The sequence below is a fragment of the Pituophis catenifer genome, unplaced genomic scaffold, assembly GCF_029215685.1.
Source record: "Pituophis catenifer annectens isolate HBS135680 unplaced genomic scaffold, rPitCat1.0.hap2 SCAF_4, whole genome shotgun sequence".
NCBI lineage: Eukaryota > Metazoa > Chordata > Lepidosauria > Squamata > Colubridae > Pituophis > Pituophis catenifer.
Genome location: NW_027256884.1, coordinates 39,840,505 through 39,865,475, shown reverse-complemented (window position 1 = coordinate 39,865,475; position 24,971 = coordinate 39,840,505). Strand labels below are relative to the sequence as shown.

Sequence of the window (24,971 nt, the reverse complement as noted above, 5' to 3'; positions counted from 1 at the left end):
TCTGCTGCTTCAAGTCATCAGCATAGTAACAGCAATAGTGTAATCTTGTTGATGGTAAACTTTTAAGGAAAGGAGAGAATCAAATGAGAGAGAAGAAATGGTAAGGGAGGGCTTTAAAAACAGCCAGAAGATACTATTTATCTTATACCTTCTTTAGTCAGAACTCTTCCATGATATCAGTCTAAGTGATGCACTAACTAGGGCTGCTTTGAGGGCTTTCTATGGGCTTTTGTGCATGCATGCAGAGAAAGTCCTTCAGTCAATACTTTTGGTGAAGTGAAGTGGTCCATCTCAGGCACTGAGGCAGAAGCACCTTGGCTGTGCCTTAAAACAAATTGTTCTTTCAATTTAGTTTGATGTGGCTTCAGAAGATAGCACCATTTTGCACAAGTCTAGAGTTGAGGCTTTATGGTTATGAAAGAAGGTACAAAGATTTTGATATGACTATTCTACTAAAATCTATATACGTTGGGACAATTTCCAAACCTCTAAGTAAATTGGCTTACCCCTTATGAAATCAAAAAATGAGTCAGACTTTCTTTCTACTCCTCCACACCAATTTCTATTTTTGATACTGGAAATTTCTGTTCATTGTATTAGCTCAAAAGGGGACAGATGCAGGGACAGCAGAAGAATGTTTAGGTCCAAAAGATACAAGGTTCATTTATTCCCAAGCCACAGTCCTGATTTGGAAAAAAAAAATACATATAAATATAAGTATGCTATTACTTTGTATGAGTATGCATTTGTTTAAGGAGAAAAACCAGAAAAGAAAAATGATGACATTTTTAAGGGGAAAATGTGAGAGGAGTACTCAACAGATCTTTAAGATTTCTGCTTCTGTTGTTGACAAGTCTTTCGGTTGGTTGAAAAGGTCAAAAGTCATAGCTGGATTGCCTTGCCTGAGATTCTAAATTCCACTCTTGTGTTTTTACTTGGTATAGTAGATGGTTTGACAGTCGCAAGTATGATAAAAACAGGTAACACACTTGTTGACCGAAGATAAACACTTCAAAGCCTAGAGGGGCACATATATTGCACTGTGACAAATGTAATATTTAAAAGGTTTTTTCTTCATAATAAAAATAATTTCATTAAAGCTCATCAGTATTCATTCTGCCATGCAGAATTTACAGTAGAAATTGCAGTTCATTGATGGTTCCAGTGTCTTTAGAAGGCAGAGCTCCATCCAGAGATCTTCTGCCATAAGTGAGCAACTGGTCTGTTAGCCTGTGGTGATGAGAAAAACCCACAATTTAGATTTCTCCAGTTAAATTCTTCAATTTACCTTGTAAATAAAGGCACACATAGGTAAGAAGATAGCATTTTACTCTTAATCAGCCTATGATTTTTTTTAAATTAGGTGGTAACACACTTCAATTAATGAATTATATCATTTGCCAATAAATAAGCTAAATCCCTCACCACTCACCCCCAGCATTATAGGGAGAATTATTAAATTGCTAGCATTTTGTAATATTTTAAGTCTTGATGATTTTAAGTTTTTTAAGTTTGATGCAATGGTTAATGCATCAGGCTAAAAACTATGAACACATGAGTTGTAGTCCTGCTTTAGGCATAAAGCCAGCTGGGTGACTTTGGCCAGTCACTTTCTCTCAGCGCGAGGAAGTAGACAATGGCAAACCACTTCCAAAAAACCTTGCTGAGGAAACTTCAGGGAAGTTCAAGTTCAAGTGTCAGGCACAATTGACTAGAAGGATAAAATAGTCACTTCATGATTCTGAACTAGACCTAAGATGAACTAGCTGTGACTGCATCTTATGTTTCAGTAACTATAGCAGAAACTATTAGTTACATTGATTATAAACTCTGTAATATGTAGGCAAGCAGTTCCATAATCCTTCCGTAAAGCATTGTATGTTCATCTCCGAGAACTAGACTAATTTTCCTCAAGAAGTAATGCCAATGAGGGCTGCCTTTTGGGGGGAACTAAATTAATTCTTTCTATAAAAAGGCACGGGGAAGGAATGGTGATGTATTGGGAGAGGCTGAGTGAGAATGTTTTTTGTTTTTGTTTTTTAAATTGATCTTGTGCCAAGTACATTGGGAAAAAAGAGAAAAGAATATGGGCTGCAAATAATAACTGGGAAAGAGATGTAGGTGATAAAGACTGGCTAAAATATTCTGGCCCATATACCTGATGGTGCTTGGGTAAATTATCACAGCATCTATCATCATTATCTACAGATTCCTCACATCCGAGACATACATTGTTTCAACTTCTACCTCAAAACAATTCTATAGGGCTCTGCACACCAGAACAACAAGAGACAAGGGCAGTTTTTCCCAAATGTTGTCACTCTGCTAAACAACTAATTCCCACAACACTGTCAAATTAACCACTAAGACTGTATTACTATTCTTCTCATCCTTACTAGTATCTATCTCTGTTCTGTCCCCGCACCCAACCAGCCAGCCAAGGGTTAAATAAACTTCTTCAAACACTCAAGGTCAGTGATAAGGAACTTGGCAGCAACTCCATGGCTGCCTGCCAAGAACATTTTACTCCGATAACACAGACAAAAATACACACAGTTTGAATAGTCCAGTTTGTAATTAAATCCACAGCAAATAGGCGTTGTGTCCAAAGGTGCAAAGTGACTCGCCAGAGATTAGCTTTGTCCATCACAGAGTCCGAATGGCCACCACACTCCCTTTTATAGCCTGTGGGGTGTGGTCCAGTGACTCAGCTTAATCTCTGGCACGCCTCCTTTTCTGCTGCGCACGCTTGTCTCTCCAACGCTGGCGTGGGTCCAACCACAATGTTTCTTCGTCACTATCCGACGGCTCGGAAACACCTGGCTCCTGGCCAATCTCTTCTCCTTCGGGAGACACCTGAGGCATTGCCAGAGAGGAGGGTCCTGGAGAGGGAGGCTTGGCCATCCCCTCTCCTTCATGTTCGGACCCTTCTTCGTCCAATAAGATAGGCTCGGAGGGCGGAGTCACAACACTCTCTTCCCACTTATGGCTATATCAGGGGTCTGCAACCATAAACACTCAAAGAGCCATTTGGACCCATTTCCCACAGAAAACACCTGGGAACCACAAAACCTTTCCCATGCCTGACTATTTCTTGAGCGGCCACAAAACTAGCAATTCTATTCTATTCTATTCTATTCTATTACGTTGAAATATTGGATGACATAGATGTGTGGCCTATGTGGCTGATACTATAACCTCTGACACCCGCCTCTGGCATCCTGGCTTAGCAGGGATCAATGATGAGGTTACATAGAGGGCTAGAGCATAAGTGGAGATAACAAAGAACATACTACTTGGGCCTATTTTAAGATGCAGGTGAAATCTAAAGAATGTCTACAAATTTCAGTTGGCATAAATGCTGTAACCAGGCTGCTAACTGGTATAGATTATAGGGATCACATGATAACCATGCAGAAAGACTTTCATTGACTGTCAATTCCATATAATGTATCTTTTTCACTAAATGTTTAATTCTTTTAATTTTACTTATTCAATGTCAAGTTTTAAATCTTTTTGTTTTAAAAGTTGTATGCTCTTATAATCATTGTGTCAAGCATGAATTTGATTGGGGTGTGGAATTGTTGGTATCCTTTGACATCCTAGTATGAATTCAGCTTGACACAGTTTGGGACTGGAGGGGGATGGAGCCTTCAGTCAAAACATCATTTCTAGCTGATGAGTCAGCCACATTCCACTGTCTGGCTGACCAGAAGAGGAGAAGGAGGAGGAGAGATGTCGCTAAGCAACCAGCTCCCATCTTGGTTGGACAATGTGACCAATGTTTTGAAAACTTGAGAAACTGAAAACTTAAATTGAAGTGAAAAGCCTGGAACGTTAGTACTGGCTTTTCATCAGTTAGTGCCAATATGGAGTGTCCAAATAAATTTGTACTTTGAGAAATCGGAATGTCTCAGAGTTCGGTTGTGATGGTTACATTAGTTGGAACCTGACACATTGCTTATATAAACTGAAGCAGAAATTACATTTTAAAAAATGCATGTGGTTACTTAAAAAAAAAAACAAATTGCTGGATGAGCTCATAGCACCAACTGATTCACAAACTAGTCAATTGCAATTTAGTCTAATATGTTCTGCAAATCCAGCCAGTGTAGGCTAATTTGAGATTTAATGTACTATCCAAGATTTTTTTGGCAGAAATATTGTTGTTAAGAAAGGCAAAAGGTTTACTCTGTAATGTAAAGGATTGTAACCTGAGGCTAAGGGAGTTTGAAAAAATAAAGTTATAAAAGTGAACAGTTACAGGGACACTATCAACTATGTTTTTAGAAGGAAGATTAAGCTAAATTGCATTTTTATTCTATAGTCTAAGGAATACTAAAAAGGTCTGTACATCTTGGGTTAATTAGTGCCTCATGTTTTCTTAGTCTTTGAAAAAATCAGCATATTTAAAAAGGCTGTCTGTGGGTCATTATATATTTTTACTAAAGTTACACAGACTTAAGCATATATATATATATATTATGTAAAAAAGTAGTACTAGGGGAAGTTCCTAATTTAATATACACATTTCTGGATGTTCCATGATGTACTTTACTATGAAAACAGCTACCGTGTTTCCCTGAAAATAAGACCGGATCTTCTTTTCTTTTGACCCCCCAAATACCGTATTTTTCAGAGTATAAGACGCACCTTTTTCCCCCAAAAAAGAGGGTGAAAATCTGGGTGCATTTTATACTGCGAATGTAGCCCCGCCCAGCTTCTCAAACGGAGGTTTCAGAGGCTGAAAAAAGCATCAGAAACAAAGCTTCAGAAAAGAAGCCCCCAAACAGAGCTTCAGAGGCTTTTTTTCTGAAGCTGTTTCAGAGGCTTTCAGAGGCAGAAAAGAAAGTTTTTTTCTGAAACAAAGTTTCAGAAATTTCAGAGGCAGAAAAAAAAGCAAAAAAAAAAGAGAAAAAAGCAAGGAACCAAAGAACCTGTTGCTAAATTCACCTCTGGGAACAGCTGATTGGGAGTATTCCAGGAGGCCGATCCACCTGCCAATCAGCTTTTTTCTAATTTTCCTCCCCAAAACTAAGGTGCGTCTTATACTCCGGTGCATCTTATACTCCGAAAAATATGGTAAGTGCTTGGCCTTATTTTTGGGGAAGTCTTATTTTTTCCTTATGTACCAGGAGGTGGGGGGTGGGAAGCTGCCTCTCTTACCAGCAGCTTGGTCCGTGGAACAGCTGATCAGCGGGTGACCTTCTGCCGCTGCCTCGAAGAATCCCGGCCAGGCTTGCAGCTGATTTGAGGCTGCAAAAGCAGCAGGAGGCCCCAAGCGCCTTGTGCCCCCTTCAAGAACAGTCTTACCTCAATCGGCTGCAATGGCCTAAGTTCTTGGCATGCCCCAGCTTCAACCTGCCCTGCTTGCTGGACCTGCTGCTGCTGGGACACTTTTGGCCACTGGCAGCCGAGCAGCTGCCTGTGCTGCTGCTGGCCACACAGGGACTCTTCGCCCTCCTGGCAGTGTTGCTTTCAGCCAGCCTGCTGGACTGCTCCTGCCTGGTGTGGGGCGAGTTGTCCCAGATCTACCATGACTACCATGGGGGGGGGGGAAATGGAGCTGCAACCATTGGAGCTGATGAGTCCAATGATGAGCGAGGCTGCGGCTGTGGCCGGGTCTGGCTGTGAATGGCACCGGCAGGCAATGAGGTGTGTGGCTGGCGTGAAGGCAGGGAGGCGGCAATGGGACATCTGGTCGCAGCAGCGCAGCCTGGCAGACGCCATGGTGCAGAGTCCCAGGAAGAATGGCTGGAAGTGCATGCACAGCTGCAAGAGTGAACAGCTGATGAGTGGCTGTGTTGCACATACACACATACACTATTCTTTGCACCAGCCGTGCACCTCATTGCCTGCCGGTGCCCCTCACAGCCAGATCCAGCCATGAGAGCAGCCTGCTGATGAGCAGCTGGCCGGTGCTGTCCTAACATGTCCTGACTTCGCCGCTGCTGCTGCCTCCCTCTTCTTCATGCCGGCCACACACCTCATTGTCTGCCAATGCCACTTGTGGCCAGGAGAGCGGCCTGCTTACGAGCGGATGGCTGGCACTGTCCTGACATGTCCAGCCACTGCCACCACAGCCTCGCTCGTTGTTGGACTTGCCAGCTCTGATGGTTGCAGCTCCGTGCCCACCCCCAACCCCAGGTATGGCGAGCCCCGGATCGGGACTCAACAAGGGGCGCTCGGCTGAGAGGTTGCCTAGTGCTGTAGCAAGGCTAGGGCTGGCAAGAGTGTGCAAAAAACACTCCAAGAGCCAGAGAGATAGAATGAGAGGCAGCTCCTGATCAGCTCAGCTGATCCGTAGGTCACGATTAAGGGGCCCAGCTGCCATTAGCTGACCGGGGAAGGGAAGGGCTGCCTCCTGTGCTGGCCATGGCTACCCTTTCACTAGGGCTTACTTTTGCGGTAGGGTGTATATTAGGCCCACCCAAAAAAATCAAGATAGGACTTATTTTCTGAATAGGTTGTATTTTTGGGGAAACACGGTATTAAGGAAAAATTAATTTACCTGAACATTAAATACATTTGAATTTGTGTCTAAAAGGCAATCAAAACTTTTATAATTTTAAAGATCAGTACCAGCATCTTACATTGTGCTTGATATGCAATATATAAATTTGACTTTGAAGAAGAAGGATAGAAAAAACATTGGTGCTTTCAATGTTTAACTAGTGTTAAAGAAGATACATGGAAATACTATGGATATCCAAGAAAATGAATACCTAGATCATCAAACAAATCAACCCAGAGTTCTCACTAGTCATATAAATGACAACAGTCAAATTATTATATTACAGATATATTTCGGTATATGAAGACCTCTAATGACATCACCATGCAAATAATAGTGCTATCCTGCAAAGTATTGACTCATGTGCTAAATCATAGTTTGCTCATTACAGTTTACCAAATAAGTGATTTACAAATCCTAAAGTTGAGTTTATAACGTGCTAAAGCAAACCAATGACATAACCAATCTTTTCTAAAGATATCCTCCAAATAGTACTAAATTTTAATAGTAAACTTAAACTAATACTAATTATACTTTGACCATGATCAAATGAGTTATAGGATTTGAAATCTAATACTTATGAGACCATTACATTGCCAGAAACTAGTCTATACAATTATAAGAATGGTTCACCAGTGAATAACTAAAATTAGCCCAACAATTCAGATTATGGTTCAATGAGATTTGTAAAACAACTCATTAAAATTTGTAAAACATGGCATAGGGTCCAAAATGCAGACATCCAACAATAGTTAATTCAACAAATCATTATTTAGCTCGATGTGTGGTCTAGGTTTTAGATGAGTCCTAAAGGGTCCAGAGCTAGCAGAAAATAGGATAAAGAAAAGAAACACAGCCGAGAGAAAAGAGCATTTGTGCGCTCTACTGATAGACTTCACAAAAGTCTGTGTTGTACACAGCACTTAAAAATAATCCTTGGTTAGAAGCCATCAGGAAATACCAGAGTTGTAAGATATACTGAAAAGTTGAAAAACATTCTAGAAGAAGGCAATGGTCAATCACCTTCAGAGCTGTTGCCAAGATCAATACAGAATTATTTTCATGTGGCTACCAGCAGGGCATCTTCACTTTTTAAATAACCAGTCAAAACCTAGCTGCAGACTAAATCATACTGTAGTAGGCAAACAACTCCTGTTTTATTGGGGGGGGGGGGACATTTTGTTTTTAAATGTTTTCCCTGCAGGCCTTTCATTACTGGGGCTCACATCCTTGCCCTAAAATTTTTTGGAAGGCTACATGATAGCCTTATCAAGGAACTCAAACCAGGCCAGCTGCTGATTCAGGGTTAATTTCTTTTTCCAGTTGCAGATAACTGAGCCAGAATGTTTTCTATAGTTACTTCTCAGCCTTATGGATGAGAGTCAGAAGGGCCAGGGCTGTAACATTTTAGTAATGTACCTACCCTCTGGGAGGGCTGTCCTCTACCAGGGGTGTGAATTGTTACTCATTGCCTATTGCTGGCTAATATCATATGCTTTTGCTTTCCAAAAGTGTATAGAAGGTATGCCAATTTGTATATTGGGGGCTGTTAATTACAGAATAAACAAATCTCAGTTGCCTGCCTTGTGTGATAATTAGCTACTTCACACCAGGAAAAAACAAAATCAGCATTTGGCTGGACCAATTCATGATTTGACTATCAATACTGATAGAAGACAGTCTTTCTTTAGGTGTATAATTCCTCTCTTTATTTCAATTATTTTAAAACTGTATATGGAAACCAAGCTTAATGTATTTTCAGTTATGTCACCAATAAAAGGTATACTTTCACCTCAGCTAGGTAACTATCAGAATGTAACATTTTGGTGCCTCCTTCGTGTGAAAAATGAGTTAAGTCTCTCAATAATATAAGGTTAATTATACAACTGATCAAGTGAAGTCAAGGTCTGAAAATACAACATCTGTCCAAGGTCTACAAAGAAAGGGGATGGATTTATTCAGCATATAAACTTATAAGACATTTATATGAAAGAAGACAATAAATGTTAGGGAAGTTAGCTCTGTACTTCAGATTTTGGTGATGTTGTTTCAACTTTGATATCGAGTAGGTTTATGGCCTGTATGGCTTTTACTATCTACTTCTGCTAGACTGATCTTTAACTCATTATCAATCTGCTATTAAATTCCACACCCAAAAGCTGATTATATATATAGACTAGCATTTAAATAAACCTCATGTTAGTGACTATATAGGTTTGAGGGTTTGAAACCTTTAGGATATAACCTTTAAGTTAACATTGTGATCTTAATAATAGTTAATTATCTGGTATAAGCCTATATAGATGAGAACTAGACTAAGAAAATATGAAAGGATATTGCAAGCCATGATTAATTCTGTGCATAACTCAATCACATAAAATAAATAGTAAAAGATCTACTTTGCACCAGAAGAAACTGGAGAAAACATACATTTTCTTCTCTTCAGCTTTCTGCACAGAGATTCTAATGTACAGCCCTTCTCTAACTCATATTTCTATTCAATTCTTAAGTAATTACGTGAAAAGTACCATCTCAGCTTTGCAAATCAAATACAATTCAGTATTCAGCCTTAATAGTTTTATACTTTTCAAGATTTATCTACTGTATGTATTTAATAATATACAGTATATAGAAATCTTTGTGTCCCATTTTATAGACACATGTACATTGTTTAGTACATGTTCACTAAGATTAAACAAACCAAATTATGATTTGCTGTCATTTGTGAAGCCAGCCTATATTGGAGATAATGTATTATTATAATATACATAAAACTCTGAAAAGATTCAGTGGAAAGATTCAGAAAATCTGAAATACAGCAAATACTTTTTCACAAATCTATATACGGAATCACTCTCAGTCCTGATATTACTTTTGTGGGCATTCATGTCCAGTAATATCAAAAGTAACATTAGTAAGTCTGCACCCACCTAAAAATATCTACTTATGAAAGAGAAATGTGTTGTTGAGATTCTTATCAAGTATACAACTTATAAATGTCTACAGCTGTAGACATTTACAACAGTAGTACTAACCTCTGGAATAATATCTGAATGTATCTGCATACAAAATCAGGAATATCAAAAGCAGGACAAGTTTGCATGCTCCTGTTTTTCCTAAATGACAGAAATGGCAACCTCAAGATGTCTAATGCTTGTTTCCAGAATGTTTTTCTTGATTATTTTATTGTTTTAGAAAATAAAACTTACTGAGCCAAATTTCAAACTAAGCAGCGTAACTATTTTCTAATTTTAGCATTTATGTACAGCTTTAGGACTCTTGAGGTTTGATGTGTCTGTACTCAAATCCCAATTTATGAAGTAATCTGTTTGTTTCAACCATGCTTTGTACATGCTTCCACGAGATTTTATGAGATGTTCCTGCAGCTGTTCTTAAAACTATCTGCTCTTCCTTGCAAGAAGAATGATTTTCCCCAGAAGCTGATTTAAGAATACACTTTCAGCAAGAAAGTTTTATAATGGCCTTACATTATAGTAGTTCATTACCAGTCTCTTGGCATTATAATTTTTGGCATTTTAAAACAAGTTGGCTCTCCAGACAAAACAACTCATGCAAGTAAATAAGAAATTCTTGATGGCACAATGCCTTTATGTGGGAAAACTAAGCCCATTTACTCATTAGAAATGAATGGTAAGATAATTTGAGTTTCTCAGGTTTTATGCCAATGCAGAAGTTACATATGAAGCACTTCATTTTCTGTACTTTTTAAAACCTACCCAATTTCAAGACAAGAATGTTGCTGGCTGAGACATAGTGGCATTATAACACATTTGCAAGCTTTTTCTTTCTCTGCAGACCAAAATTATCACTTGAATGATTTACAGTGCATTTCTTGTTTCAAGCATGTAAATAGGGTCCTTTCAACTGGTTGCAATAATCCCCCTTCAGTAATTACCCAAAAGCTCTTTATTATGTTCTGTATAATTGCCACTTTATAAACCAGTTTCTCCTTTTAAAAATCTTTTGGCTGGAAACTTTTGAACATAGCAATCATTAACAGCCAATTATTCTTGGTATTAAGAAAACCTAAAGTGTAAAAAGATACTTAAGGTAGAGAACACATTGAGAGATAAAAAAAAATTAAAACAAAATTACTGTGCAGTCTCCTATGCAGGAAAAGAAAGTACATAATGCTTCTTTTATGATGGCCATTTACATCTTTCAAGCTTTAAAAAAAGTAGCCTTTCATTCTATATTAGGCCGAGGATCCTCAAAATGTTTTGTTTGACTATCCATATGGATTTTGTTTTAAATCTGATCATTACGAGAAACCATTGTAAGGATTGTTTAAGACTCAGCTTTAATAACTTGCTTTACAATCTGATTCATGTTCAAGAGACTAAAGTGCTCATTCAAAATACAGGAGTTGGTACTCACATGTCAAAAGTAGGGAAGGAAACAGCTACTAGCATGCAATTCATACATTTTACATCTTAAGTCTCTACAGTGCCACTCATTTTAAATAACCAGGAATCATATAAAAAAATCAAACTGGTATTTCTACCTCCCCTCCCCACTCCGTCTCTCTCTCTCTCTCTCTCTCTCTCTCTCTCCATCCATCCATCCATCCATCATCTGCCTATGGCTATGATTCCTTCTCCAAGCTGATAAATAAAAGGGCATGTAAGGCAGCCTTCTCTGGGCAGATATTGCACCAATGCACCATACTAGCTTGGGTGATAGGTCTTGCCTCAATGGCACCAAGATGGGGAAGACTGAGGCAGAGTAAATACCAGAGTGGGATGGACAACCCTCCTCTTCACTTTAGTGACTCATAGAATCAACGGAAAAAACCTGCCTAATTTCTGTCGGGATGTCTAGGTGCGGAGGTGCCCGCTGTGAGCACAAGATGGGGGTCACCCGAGTGCTCCATTAAGGCGGCATAGACTTCGTTAAGTAGGTTGTGTCAGGAGCGACTTGGCGGCTACCTGGATGAGGAGAAGCGCCGGAGCGTCCCCTAGCGGAATCACGCCGAACGCCCTTTTCGCTGCTCAACGGGTAGGAGAGGAGCCTCATGGCCTCTCCGCAGGTAGACTCCACTTGGCGCACCTGGTCCCGGCTGAGCCGCTCCCGCCAGGCGTGGATGGCTTCCCGCGCATCGCGGGCGGAGATGAGGAAGGGGCGCTCCGAGGAGTAGGCGGCCCCGCGGGTCATGTTGAAGACGAAGGCCTCGAGGGCGGGCAGCGCGGGAAGGTCCGCGAAACGCAGCAAGCGGCGGAGCTGGGCGCGCGGCTCCAGCACCAGGTCCTCGTAGCGCACTTGCGTGTACCGGCGGCGTAGCCAGGCGGGGGCCCGGCGGGAAAAGATCAAGTCACGCAGCCAGGCCTGGCAGATCACGTCCAGGGCGCCGCCCAGGAAGAATTCGGCTCGGTGCTGCGGGTGTGTCCGGACGGCTCCACCGCCGACCCCGGCAATGGCCGCGGCGGCCGCGGGCGGGAGCTGCCGGCGGGGCAGTCCTCGGAACTCGGCGTGATACTTGCTCCGCAGCACCTGAATGCTCTCCCGGAGCAGCGCCTGTTTGGCCTTGAGCCGGGAATTATGGACGGCGCGGGGGTCCCGGAAAAGCTGGATGACGTGCAGGTTGAGGTCCGGGTCCCGCAGCAGCGGCAGGAGCGCCCCCAACTCCAGCAGCCTCACGTCCTTGATCACCATCACCGGGTACTTTCGGCACTCGGCTTCCAGCTCCCGCAGCGGACGCGGATGGCAGCTCCGCTCGCAGGCGGCGCTGTCGACGAGGCCCACGTCGGCGCGGGCCCTGGCCGCGTGGGGACAAAAAGGCGCCGAGCAGATCACTTTGTTGGTCCGCCAGCCGAAAATGCTCGCCGTGCTCAGGTTGCCGTTCCCGCTGCCCGACGCGGCCCCGAAAGAGGCGGGCAACGGGATGAGCGGGTCGCGGCCGGCCGGCGGCGTCGCGTAGAGGCGCAGGACCGAGAAGTCGCAGCGGAAGAGAGAGCGCATCATGTCCCGGAGGGCGCCCTGCAGGCTCAGCGCGTCGCCCGGATAGAGCGCTTGCCACAAGTGCCACATGGGCTCGTACAGGTAGAAGACATCCGGGTGCTGATTGAACAGTTCTCCCAGGAAAGACGAGCCGGTGCGCCAAGTGGCGTGCAAATAGATGTGCCGTTTCCCGCCCGCTCTGCTCCCCGGGCTGGGCTCCCTCCCGGTCCTGTTCCCGCCCTCAGCTTCTCCCGCCGCCGCTGGCGGTGGTGGTGGCGGCGGCGGCTCTTCCCAGCCCCAGTCGCCGAGCGCCTCCTCCAGGCTGGGGCAGTAGTGGGGCAGCTGCGACTCCTCGCCCGCGCGCCCCCTTCTGGCTCCATAATCCAGCGTGTAAGACACGAGCAGCAAGAGCAGCAGCGTGTAGGCGGCTAAACCCAGCGCGAATCGCCGGTGGAGCTGCCATCGCCACCGCCATCGCCCCCGGCTCTTCATGGCTCCCTCGGAACCACGCCTGAGGCAGCTGCCCTCCCCGCCGCTGTCGCCCGGTTCAAAAACAAGCTCAAACTTGAGAGGAAGGCGGAGGGGAAACCAGGGAGGTGGGGACCACTGCTGCAGCGGCCGCCTTCCCGACGTAGAAACACGCCCCCAGATGCCGGCAAGAGGGTGCAAGCGATCGCCAGCCCGCCGTTCCTTCAACTTAGGCTGCGGCTCCGCGCTGCTTCGGGGTGATGCCAACGCATCCCGTCCTTTTAAGTCCGCGGTCTAATTGTTCCGATTACTTGGCGAGGGGGAGGGGGAAGGGAGGACTGTCGGAGTGGCGTTTTCCCAGACAGCCTATATTTGCATAGGATGAAGTTGAGTGACAGTTCCCTCAGCATTCAATAACCTCACAAATCTAAATGCAAATTAAGTCATTTAAGTTAAAAAGAGGTTTTTGTTTATTTATGGACTAAAGCACTCAGAACTTGCCCTTATCTCCTTCTCCTTGCCCTGGAGATGAGGATAAGTACTGACGAGGATAATCCTTAAACCTAAAAAGGTTGTACGCTAAGTATTAATGTGGCAAATTCTACTTTGCCTTCTCATCCTGTAATCCTCAAGGTGAGTGTTGGGCACTCATAAACCAAGACACATAAATAAGCCAATAAACAATAAACATTTAGCCAAAATCCATGATTTGCAAATGACAGCTGAGTTTGCACAATTAGGTAATGGCGTCTTTTGAAGTCTGAACCCAACAGCAATACAAACTCTTAGTGAAGGGAATAGACATTATTTGATTGGACTGAAAGACTCAATTCCCAATGCTACTCAAAGGAGTTCAGGGTGATTCCAGCTACCTGTAATCTAACCAACTTTATAGCATTGTGAGGCCACAACTAGTAAGTTGTTTTGGGAAGAAACAGGAATGTTTGAGTTCCTTGGAAAAGAGATATCTAGAGAACAGGAAAAAAATCAAGCTGTAGATTTCTCTAAATGGGTCACTTTAACTGAAGATGTATATTGATGAATAAAAGAAAGTTTGAATTCTTGGTTTCTGCTGCAGAGAACATCCGGTTCCTTGATTTTTCTAAATGTACTGTAATATATAAATAATAAATGCAATATATAAATCATAAATGTATTCCATGAGACAAACAGAAGGGCAACTTCACTTGGTCACATAAATGTAAATAGGGCCATATGAGAAGGTTTTTTAAAATCCATTTAGATTTTTAAAAGTAACATTTCTCAGCATTCTGAACTATACTTGGAAATGCATCATTAATAACAGTCAATAAAGTATATATAAAATGAGAAGAGATTCTTTTGTCTTTTGGTGAAGAGGATGTCACTTCTGATATACTTTCTCTACACACAAGTGTTTGCAAGCATTTGGGAATGGTGTGCAGGTACACACACAATTAGGCTTTAAGACTCCAGTGATAATAATGGAAATCACATTAAAGGCTTGATTTTGATTGTTTAAAGGCTTCTAAAGTAGATACAAAGCAGTGGTGGGTTTCAAAAAATTTTTTACTACTGGTTGTGTGGCTGTGGCTTGGTGGGTATGGCAGGGAAAGGATACTGTAAAATCTTCATTCCCTCCCCAATCCAGGGGAAGTTATTGCAAAATCCCCATTTCCTCCCAATCAGCTGGAACTCAGAGGAGGGAGGCAGAGAATAAATGGGGGTGGGGCCAGTCAGAATTTTTACTAGCGGTTCTCTGAACTACTCAAAATTTCTGCTACCGGTTCTCCGGAACTGTTCAGAACCTGCTGAAACCCACCTCTGATACAAAGTAATTAGTTCTCCCCTACTTTGTAACAGCCCTTCTTTAAAACTGCTTCCATGTGGGCTTTTTAAAACTTCATAATAATGCAGAAGAACAATTTTTCAAGGAAGATTATAGCACTGGTCAGCTCTTATAGCACTCTTTATGAAGATGTAAAATGGTGTCCATTAAACATAATGGATCTTATTTAAGGAGTCTTTCTCAATGATCAGCTGTGGATTGAAGATGCTCAAGGGAAGCTCAAATTTGTGAGCTGACTGGAAAACCCTGCAAGGGCTGCAGATGCCAAGGCATAGTATTTAATAAAAGTCTGACAAATATTTTGACTCATATAACATCCTACATAAAAATGAGTGTGTGTGTGTGGGCAGTTGGTGGCTTCTTTGTTGTGTAAATGAGCCAATGTGATTTATAAACCATGTTTTATCCCTTAGTTATGAAAATTACTATTGGATGTTTTTAGTTACTTTTTCAAGTCCCCTTTAAGTAGATTATTTTACAGTAACCCAATATGGATGTAACTAAAGCACAAGTAATTAACCAGATGCATCATCTATAGGTACAAGTAAAGGTTCCCCTCGCACATATGTGCTAGTCATTCCCGACACTAGGGAGCGGTGCTCATCTCCGTTTTAAAGCCAAAGAGCCAGCACTGTCTGAAGACGTCTCCATGGTCATGTGGCCGGCATGACTAAATGCCAAAGGCGCACAGAACACTGTTACCTTCCCACCAAAGGTGGTCCCTATTTTTCTACTTGCATTTTTTTACATGCTTTCGAAGTGCTAGGTTGGCAGAAGCTGGGACAAGTAACGGGAGCTCACCCCGTATGTGGCACTAGGGATTCGAACCACTGAACTGCCAACCTTTCAATCGACAAGCTCAGCATCTTAGCCACTGAGCCACCACATCCCTTACAAGCATCATCTATAGATGCTTACTAAAAACTGAAAGTGTATTCATGACTACTGCTATAATTTGAGAAATTCATGTAACAAAGGTCAAAAGTATTCCAGAGCTATGAGCCTTGTTTTCTAAGGAAAATACTAGATATCATTTAGAATAGGCAGAACTTTTAATCCTATGGGCCAAGAATATTCTGTCTAGTTTATGTGATGTGTCAGTTTGGCCATAATCAACTATTATTTGAAGCAAGACAGAATGTGCTTATCTGCTGAGCCATAGTTACTACCAATATAGTAAACTCCCTGAATGTTGAATTTTGACTCCCCTAATGAACGTTAATTGGAATAACAGATCTAAATGCATTCACTAAACTACTTACAGCAGGAAATAAATCAAGATAAGAATCTGTGCTGCAGTTACTTGTGATCTCTTTGTCTCCTGATGTAAAAGAGATTAATTCAGGAGATAAAGGGGTCACAAGAGTTATAGCACTGATTCTTCTCTTGAAAATGTACAGGAATTAAAACATTTACATTCTGTTTAATACTGTATGAATTTAATACTTTGTATTACTTTGAGCTTACACAGAATGCTCTGGCCCTGTTAAAATTATACAGGAAATCTGGGAAGGTTGTATATGTGTCCTGCGAACCATTATATAAATACCAAGTTGCCTTTTCTGCTCATTGCAAAGGTGCTTTTTTTTTCTTCAAAAAGCAACTGGACTGTTTTTTCCTTGAGGAAGAAGAAGTTTCCTTTCAATGAGGAGAGAAACTTTTCTTCTTCTTCCTCAAGGAAAAAAACAGTCCAGATGCCTTTTGAAGCAAAAAGCACCTTTGAGACAACTGTGACTTGGGCGACTGAGACTCTCCAGGGACTTTTCTCTCTTGTGATTTAAATGCCATAACACATGAGTTTTTAACTTCAATTTAATAAACTAAAGCTATTTTCTGATCATCTTCAAAGCCAAAATATGCCAATATGTTGCAGCTGAATATCTATCTGCCCAGGGAAGCCTCTTTTAGTATTTGCTCAGTATACACCCCCATCTGATTTTAATACTTCAAAAACTTTTTAAGTTTAAAAATAATCAAATCAAATATTTTTATTACAAGCATTTACAGCAGAATAAAAGAAATAATTTAATATAAAATTTTGTTATTAGAAAAAAAATAAGACAATTAAAATAACATCTAATTAAACAATTTGTGCAATTCTATAACTTGATGAAAATATTTGGCCAGCTGGTATGTGAGTGTAGAACCAGCATTAAAAAGCAATAATTGAAAATAATTGAAAATGCAGCATACTGCAAATCATCTTTACTGACTATACAAGAATAATTCCAGGCTTTATACAAACCCATTTAGGAAAAATAAAAATTGAGTGATAGCAGTCCAGTGCTTTGTTTGGAAGGTCCCTATCTGCCTAGCGCCCAATAAAAACAGCATCTTCATCAGCAAAAAGGGACAGCAGAAAAATATGTTGTCTTATAAGTATTGGTAACGGCTTATGACTACCATCAAAGCCACTTCACAAATAGACAACGCTTCCATGGTAGCCATCTTGAGAAAATGCCCATAATATGCTTTCAAAATTTTAGAAGTGCTCACTTATCCAAAATAGTTGTCCACTCCTATGTTAAAGATAGGTACACTAAACTAACTCACAGAAAACTTCCATATGAGAACTCTAGTACTGACAAAAGGTGAAACCTGCATAGAATATAGAAATATTTATTTAGTGAAATGAAAGGATATATATTGTTTGTGGTCTGATAGTTGTTAGTTTGTTTTTTTCCTTTTCCTTTATTACCATTAATCATCTTTATTTGCTAGCATACATTCTTATGTCTTATTAAACTTCTAGAACTTCATTGGCATTTGAAAGCCAGTGAATGCACCCAATGTGACAGCAGATAGTGCTGAAAAGATGAAAGATTGTGTGGCAAACAGCAATTTATTTTTTAACAATTGTTTTATTTTCTCTTTGTTTTTACAACATCTCTTTAAATGCCACTTTATATATATCCTTGAGGCTTTCTTATGAACTTGATTATTTCCATTCAGTTTGTGTGCTTTTTTAAGAACAGAAGGTGAAGAAGGCACTTACTCAATGGCGTGTGGGAGTATTGCTTCTGTTAATACTCACAGATGCCTCTCCTGTGTTGTAAAACAGGCTGCAAATATTTTCCTCAAAATGCTTAACATATTAAGATACAATGCTGAGTTTAGGATGGATTCTTGCTTCTTACAAAGAACTATATGTCATATGTTCCAGAATCACAATTAGTAATTTATGTCATTAATGGAATATGTTCTCAAAATATAATACAATAGGGAACCTCCAACCCAAATGTTGTTCATCATGCCAGACAATCAGCCTGACCTTCTCCCTACAGTGTGTGTATATAGGGAGGGGGCAGGAAAACAGGAGGCTCATATGCCACTAGTCCTAACCAGCTGAGGCCTTCCAGGTGTGGTGGCATAGGGAGAAGGCAAGTTGACTCGGGACTGGGGGAGAGGGAGGAGACTTCAATGCTGTTGGGCCTACCTGGCCAAGATCTTCTGGCCCGCAACAGATTTCCTGGTGGCGCAGTGGTTAGAATGCAGTATTGCAGGGTCAGGAGTTCAGTTCAGTTCTGACCGGCTCAAGGCTGATTCAGCCTTCCATCCTTTCAAGGTTGGTAAAATGAGGACCCAGATTGTTGGGGGAAATATGCTGATATGTTTTCAACTACTTAGAGAGAGCTTTAAAGCATGATGAAGCAGTACATAAGTGTTATTGCTATGCCAACCTCCTGGTGGGTCTCCCAAAGCCTCTCCCCAACCTCTGAGGCACCTCTGCATGGTCGCTTAATGACTGCAATGGCGAGAGCTGGGATTGGGTCATTGAGCAAGACAGCCACATGTCAATGACACCCTATGACCAAAATTCTGACCTCAATTGTGATCATAACTCAAGGACTACCTGTAGGAGTGAACAATAGCTATTTCAGGTAAAAACTAATAAGATAAACATGAGCCATGATAGTATGGGTGAACCTGATTCTTGGTCATCCTTGAAATAAATGAGTGGTTTCAGCTGCTATGTTATTTTATTTCTGTTCTTTTTAATTTTGGTTTATTTTTTTTAATTATGCTTTTATTCTCTTTTTAACTGTTAGTTTCCAGGAATCATGTATATGAGATGGATAGTCATATAAAATAAATAAGATAATGTTTTCCCTTCCAAAAGTCTTTTATGATTTAAATTAGGAGATTGGTGCTAAATATACTAAACGTATAATTATATTTTCAAATATAGAGGTCAACTGGTATTTATTTCTATCATAGCAGTCTTATGCACAACATCCTAAAAATAAAAGAACTTCAGAATTTAATCTAATTATTTTGGCATTTTCTCTTATACTCTTAAATTCAGCTTAGTATTTTAACATGAAATCAGTTTTTTTGCTCATTCCTTCTCCTCCACATTTGCCTATCATGCAGCATAAGTAGAAACTTTGTGTATTTGAAAACTTGTTATTATTTTCTGAATTGTTGATTGAAATTAATTTGTTACAAAACTGTGAAAACTAAAGAATGTTAAGGCAAATAGAGGAACAGGTCTTTGAATCGAATAATTCTTTTTTAGAAATCTTTTTTAATCACTGTCCTCCTGACTTAGTATTTCATAATGGTTACAAATAAAACACCTTGTATAGGTGACAGAACTACAGTTTTCATGATTTACAAATCACTCTGGAATAAAAGGACAATAAATGCATACATTGAGGTAGAAATAAGACAAAATCATTTTAAATGATCACCTAATTCAAGAAACTATTTTAAATAGTTCCATATGTAAACTGGTAAAATATTATCCAAAATATATTATTACATTTTATTATAACAGAAGTGGTCTCATATGCAACTAAATGGAACTGTGCTATTTGCTAGATTAAATTTACATCATTCTCACTTTTTTTTTACTTATTGTGATGTCAACTTTACATGTTGATGTTTGCTTAATCTAGCTGATTCAATAAGATATTGTGCCCTAGTTCAAATCTCTAAGCTTCAAATTTTTCTTTTTCACCACTCTGCATAATGCTGCTTTCATAAAATGAAGCAGCATTTTGCATATGCATACATTTATGAATATGTATTCTATATTTTGCATCGACTTGTTAATTTTTTACGTTGTATAAATACCTAAGAGTATAAGCCTAACACTGATGGTCAAATCAATATCTTTAAAAGATCCTTCCCCTATCAAGACTGTCCCAAATTGTTAGTTCAGTTTCCAGTATAGTCTGCTTATGATATGCATCCTGATACCTATGGCTAATATACACTCTTAAAATCCATCAAATATATTCTGTGGCACTTCTACATTGCTATATGATAGCCACAGAAGACATAGTCAAATGGTAGCATTTCTTGTTGGGCAGTTCAGTTTTTATTTTGCTACTGCAAATGAACCTATCAGCCATCACCAAATGATATTAACTTTGTCACTAATGCCTCCAACCTACACCAGTCTGAAGGAGTGGTGGAAGTATATTAAGTTGCATTATACTATTTTGAATTCTCTTTAGGGGAAAATAGAAACCAAGAAACTACATCCTCTTGAGCAGATGTTTCCACCAAAGACTCCCTATGTTCTTATTCAAACTCCCCCCCCCAATACTAAACAGATTACATGAAGAATTTAGTTTTATCAACAGGAACCAATCTTCTCCATTCTCTTTCCTTCTATTGTAATCAACTGCTTCTGTTGAATTATGGCAATTCCAGCAAAACAAACATCAGTGCTGTCATCTCAGGCAGTTAAACTGCAGACTTCTCATAATACAATACTTCCATGTTCTAGGTAATGGAGAAAGAGTCAAGATATTAGGAAAAGATAATTCATTAGGCCTTTCTAGTTGTATAAATGCAAGGCATATTAAAATAATAACTTGAAAGCCATCTTTACTGCATCAACCAGAACTGAGCTGTCATCATTTCTTGGAAGAAATTGTACCTCTGAGCATGCCTGTTTACAACCCAGAACTCTTACATACCTCCCAAGAGAAGGTAAAATCTGTAGGAGGGAAACATGTCTTTGAAGCTGTTACAGGTAGTAGTAAACATCCTGTGGGAAGGCATCTTATCTTTGCTATCTCTGCATGAAGATTTGCTAATAATGTGTATTAATCAAACTCAGAAAAAAAATGGTGCACAGGCACAAGTACACTCTCTAAGAGAGAAAAAAGGAGAGAGGTGCTTGCAGAAATATAATACCATAGTTGCTTCTCCTAGAACTCTAAGGCTGTTGACATCACAGTGAGCCTTAGATGCAAACTGATGTGGCATTAGACGTAAAATATAAAGTAGTAGGATTTGTGTGCAGGTAGACCTTGACTTATGAGCTGTCACTTATTTCAAAGTTATGACGGACCCTGAGAAAGGAACTTACAACCCAGTTCTGGAGTTATGACATTCAATCCTCCCACCTCAACACAGTCTTATGACTGCATTTTGTATGCTTGGCAACTGACTCACATTTACAGTTATTTGCAGTATTTGTGATCATATGACCATGACTTAAATTTTTACTGGAATGGTGTTTACTTCTGGATTTTGGCAAAACTCACCCCATAGCAGGTTTGCTTAATAACTGTGTTGTTCACTTGACAACCATGGCATTCATTTAATGATCACCTAAAAAAAGATTGTAAAATTGAGTGGTCAACTGATACCTGCCATAAAACTATCACAATTTATAACCAAAATTGCAGGCTCAATTATTATTGTAAGTCAAGGTCTATTCCATCCATACATACATACATTGATCCATCCATCCATCTTCTCTCTCTCTGTCATACCTGCCCCAGTCTGATTCCTTAGGGAAGAAAAACCCTTGACTCCATTTGATTGAAGTGGAAGGTATTTTTATTAAGAGATGCTGGTTGCAGTAAAGTCAGGCAGAATCTGAGTTTCCGGCGCAACAAGACAAAACTATTTATTTCAGTCCTGTCTGTCCCCCCCTTGAACAGTCCAAATCCAGCCAATGCAATGCTGCCAGGATGTTTTGGGAATGCTGAGGTTTTTGTGCTGGTAACTTTCCACACTCAGGGCAAACAGCCTTGAAGATGCTTTGGCATAAACCAGTCTCACAGTGATCTGCTTTTCTTCAGCTGTCAAGCCCCTCCAAAATTTCCACAAAAATGCATACAGGCTTATTGACCATTTGTGTCCTCCTCCCAAGTCTCCCCCCCAGTCCTTTGATGGCAGGATGCCAGGGTGGTGACAAGCCAAAGATGTGGGCCTGACACAAACACACACACTCTAATCTATCTATTTTACCATCCATCTTACAGAGTGACTCTGGATGATGTACAGTATATATGTTATATGCTGTATACATATTATATATATGGTATCAAAAATTTATAGGAATTAGTTGCATTATTTCAATTATTTACTCTTCTGGAATATTTTTTATCCTTTTTGTTAAAATTTTTACTGAAGAAGTAAAAGTTGTTTTTCTTTCAAATGCACCCTGTTTTTGAAACATTTTTTAGTGTGGGTAGTGAGTGGCCTCCATGTTAGAACCAGTAGAAACCCAGCTCTTCAGACCCTATAATAAGTTTCTCTCTCATATTATCTTGCTAGGAGACTAATTCACAAAATACCCTGTATCTTAAGGGAAATCTATCAAATATCTTTGAGGAAATAGATTGCTGACCCTTGAACCTGACAAAAGAACATTAATAGTATAGAAATTCAGCTTTTCAAAATGGTTATCCATTTCTATTTCCAGACTATTCGGTAGGGATTAAATCCAATTTAATCTCTATAAAACCTCCATTGGGTTTGAACCAGGATACAGTCTCAACTTTTTGGCTTGTATGCTCTATGAAATTACATATTTTGTCTTTATTGTAGACATTTATCTAATTCTAATAGAATAGAATGGAATGGAACAGAATGGAACAGAATGGTACAACACTTAATAATAGTTATAGGGTACAAATAAGCAATCAAATCATAATGCTGTACATAATGTACAGCAATAAACATTTCTTATAATGTATAAGTATTCAACAACAAAATGGGTATATGTTTAGATATAAATGTTTAGATATTGCTGTCTATCATAAATAACAAATCTGACACCTTTTACAGAGGATATTGCCTTTTTATTTCCCACAAAGATGATAGATAAGACAAGATAACTTTTATTGTCACTTTTTTCGGTGAATACATGCTCAAATGTACACATACACACAAACATATACACCCACACCCACACATACTGTATACACCCATACTTATACATGCACATATACATATGCTACACACCAGTGGTGGATTGCCCCCAGTTTGGACCGGTTCTATAGAACTGATAGTAAAACCACAGGAGGCTCTGCCCACTGACCCCAACGTCATCAGGAAGCTTCTGTGCATGTGCAGAAGCGCGAGCGGCCCCATTGCGAACCAATAGTAAAGATAAGTAGAACCCACCCCTGACACACACACACACACACACACACACACACTTAGAATACATAGAGAAAAAAAAGTATTGAGAGTTAACAAGGATACCAGGGGTGGGTTCTACTTACCTTTACTACCAGTTCGCAATGGGGCTGCGCATGCGAAGAAGCCTCCTGATGACATCAGGGTCGGTGGGCGGAGCCTCCCGCCGGTTTTACTACCTGCCCTATAGAACCAGTCCATTTTAGATCTTGAAATATGGTAGAACCTGTAAATTTGAAGGTCTCTACTGTTGATACTGTGTTGTCTAGTATTGTAAGAGGTGGTAGTATGGGAGGGTTTCTCCTAAAGTCCACCACCATTTCTATGGTTTTGAGTGTGTTCAGTTTCAGATTGTTCTGGTCGCACCACGAGGTTAGTTGTTCAATCTCCCGTCTGTATGTGGATTCATCATCGTCTCGAATGAGACTGATCACTGTTGTGTCATCTGTGAACTTCAGTAGTTTAACAGATGGGTCGTTTGAGATGCAGTCATTGGTGTATGGAGAGAAGTGGAGAGAGCACACATCCTTGGGGGTCCCCTGTGCTAATTGTACAGGTATTGTCTGGTGCGCCAGTTGCGCCCCTACCTGGACCGTGATGACCTGCGCAGTTACTCATGCGCTCGTCACCTCCCGGATCGACTATTGCAATGCTCTCTACATGGGGCTGCCCTTGAAGACCACCCAGAGACTTCAGCTGGTGCAGAATGCGGCCGCGCAGGTAGTGATGGGAATGTCCCGACACTCTCATGTTACACCCCTCCTGCGCGACCTGCATTGGCTACCGGTTGTCCTCTGGGTGAGATTCAAGGTGCTGGTAATTACCTATAAAGCCCTACACGGCTTAGGCCCGGGGTACCTGGCAGACCATCTGCGGCCAGCGACAGTTCCCCATCGCCCGGTGCGTTCTCACAGGGAGGGACTCCTTGGGGTCCCGTCAGCCAGACAGTGTCGGCTGGCGACTCCCAGGGAGAGGGCCTTCTCTGTGGGCACACCTACTCTGTGGAATCAGCTCCCCCTGGAGCTCCGGATGGCCCCTGACCTTCGCTCTTTTCGCCGTGACGTCAAAACATGGCTATTTGTCCTGGCCGAATTGGACTGAAGGGGTTTTTAAAGGGGATTGTATTGGTTTTTATATTTGAATACTGAATTTTACTGAATACTGAATGTGTTTTTTATCATTGTGAGCCGCCCTGAGTCCTTTGGGAGAGAGGGCGGCATACAAGTTTAATAAAATAAATAAATAAATAAATAAATAAATAAATAAATAAATAAATAAATAATCAATCAATCAATCAATCAATCAATCAATCTGATGTGATTCTGCTTAGCTTCACCTGCTGCTTCCTGTCTATTAGGAAGCTAATGATCCACTTACAAGTTTAGATTAATGCACTATGATAAATTAAATAACTACACTATAGCTTAGACATAGGCTAATTTGACTTCTCTGAAGCTCAATATGATAGGTATGAATCCATCTCCTTTTCCAGATGAAAGGTAAGGAACATGACATTCATAAGAAGCTTCAGAATATCTTCACACACAATTCTTTGTGGAATCAGGTTATGGAAGAAAGAAACAGCAGGCCTTCAAAAGCTAGTCAGCTTTTCATGTAAGCCTACAATTTTACTATCAGTTTAATTTAAATGTCACTTTAAATGAACATGTGATGGACAAATAACATAGGTTTTGTTATTTTATTTTTTAATTTGATTTATATGCTGCCCTTCTCCAGAGACTCAGGGCGGCTTACAATGCGCTCACAATGCGCTAAGCAATATTTATTAACTAACATAGTTACTTTGTA

At 40.5% G+C, this 24,971-nt stretch overlaps 1 protein-coding gene across 1 annotated transcript; it reads right to left on the bottom strand.

Moving 5' to 3' along the window:
* Window positions 1-13,024, bottom strand: CHST7 (carbohydrate sulfotransferase 7). The gene is made up of 2 exons (XM_070943226.1): window positions 11,464-13,024; window positions 1-1,230 (listed from the first exon to the last, which is right to left on the bottom strand). The coding sequence occupies exons 1-2, from the start codon at window positions 12,962-12,964 to the stop codon at window positions 1,226-1,228; spliced, it is 1,506 nt and encodes a 501-aa protein (XP_070799327.1). The 5' UTR covers window positions 12,965-13,024; the 3' UTR covers window positions 1-1,225.
* Window positions 13,025-24,971: the final 11,947 nt, after the last annotated feature.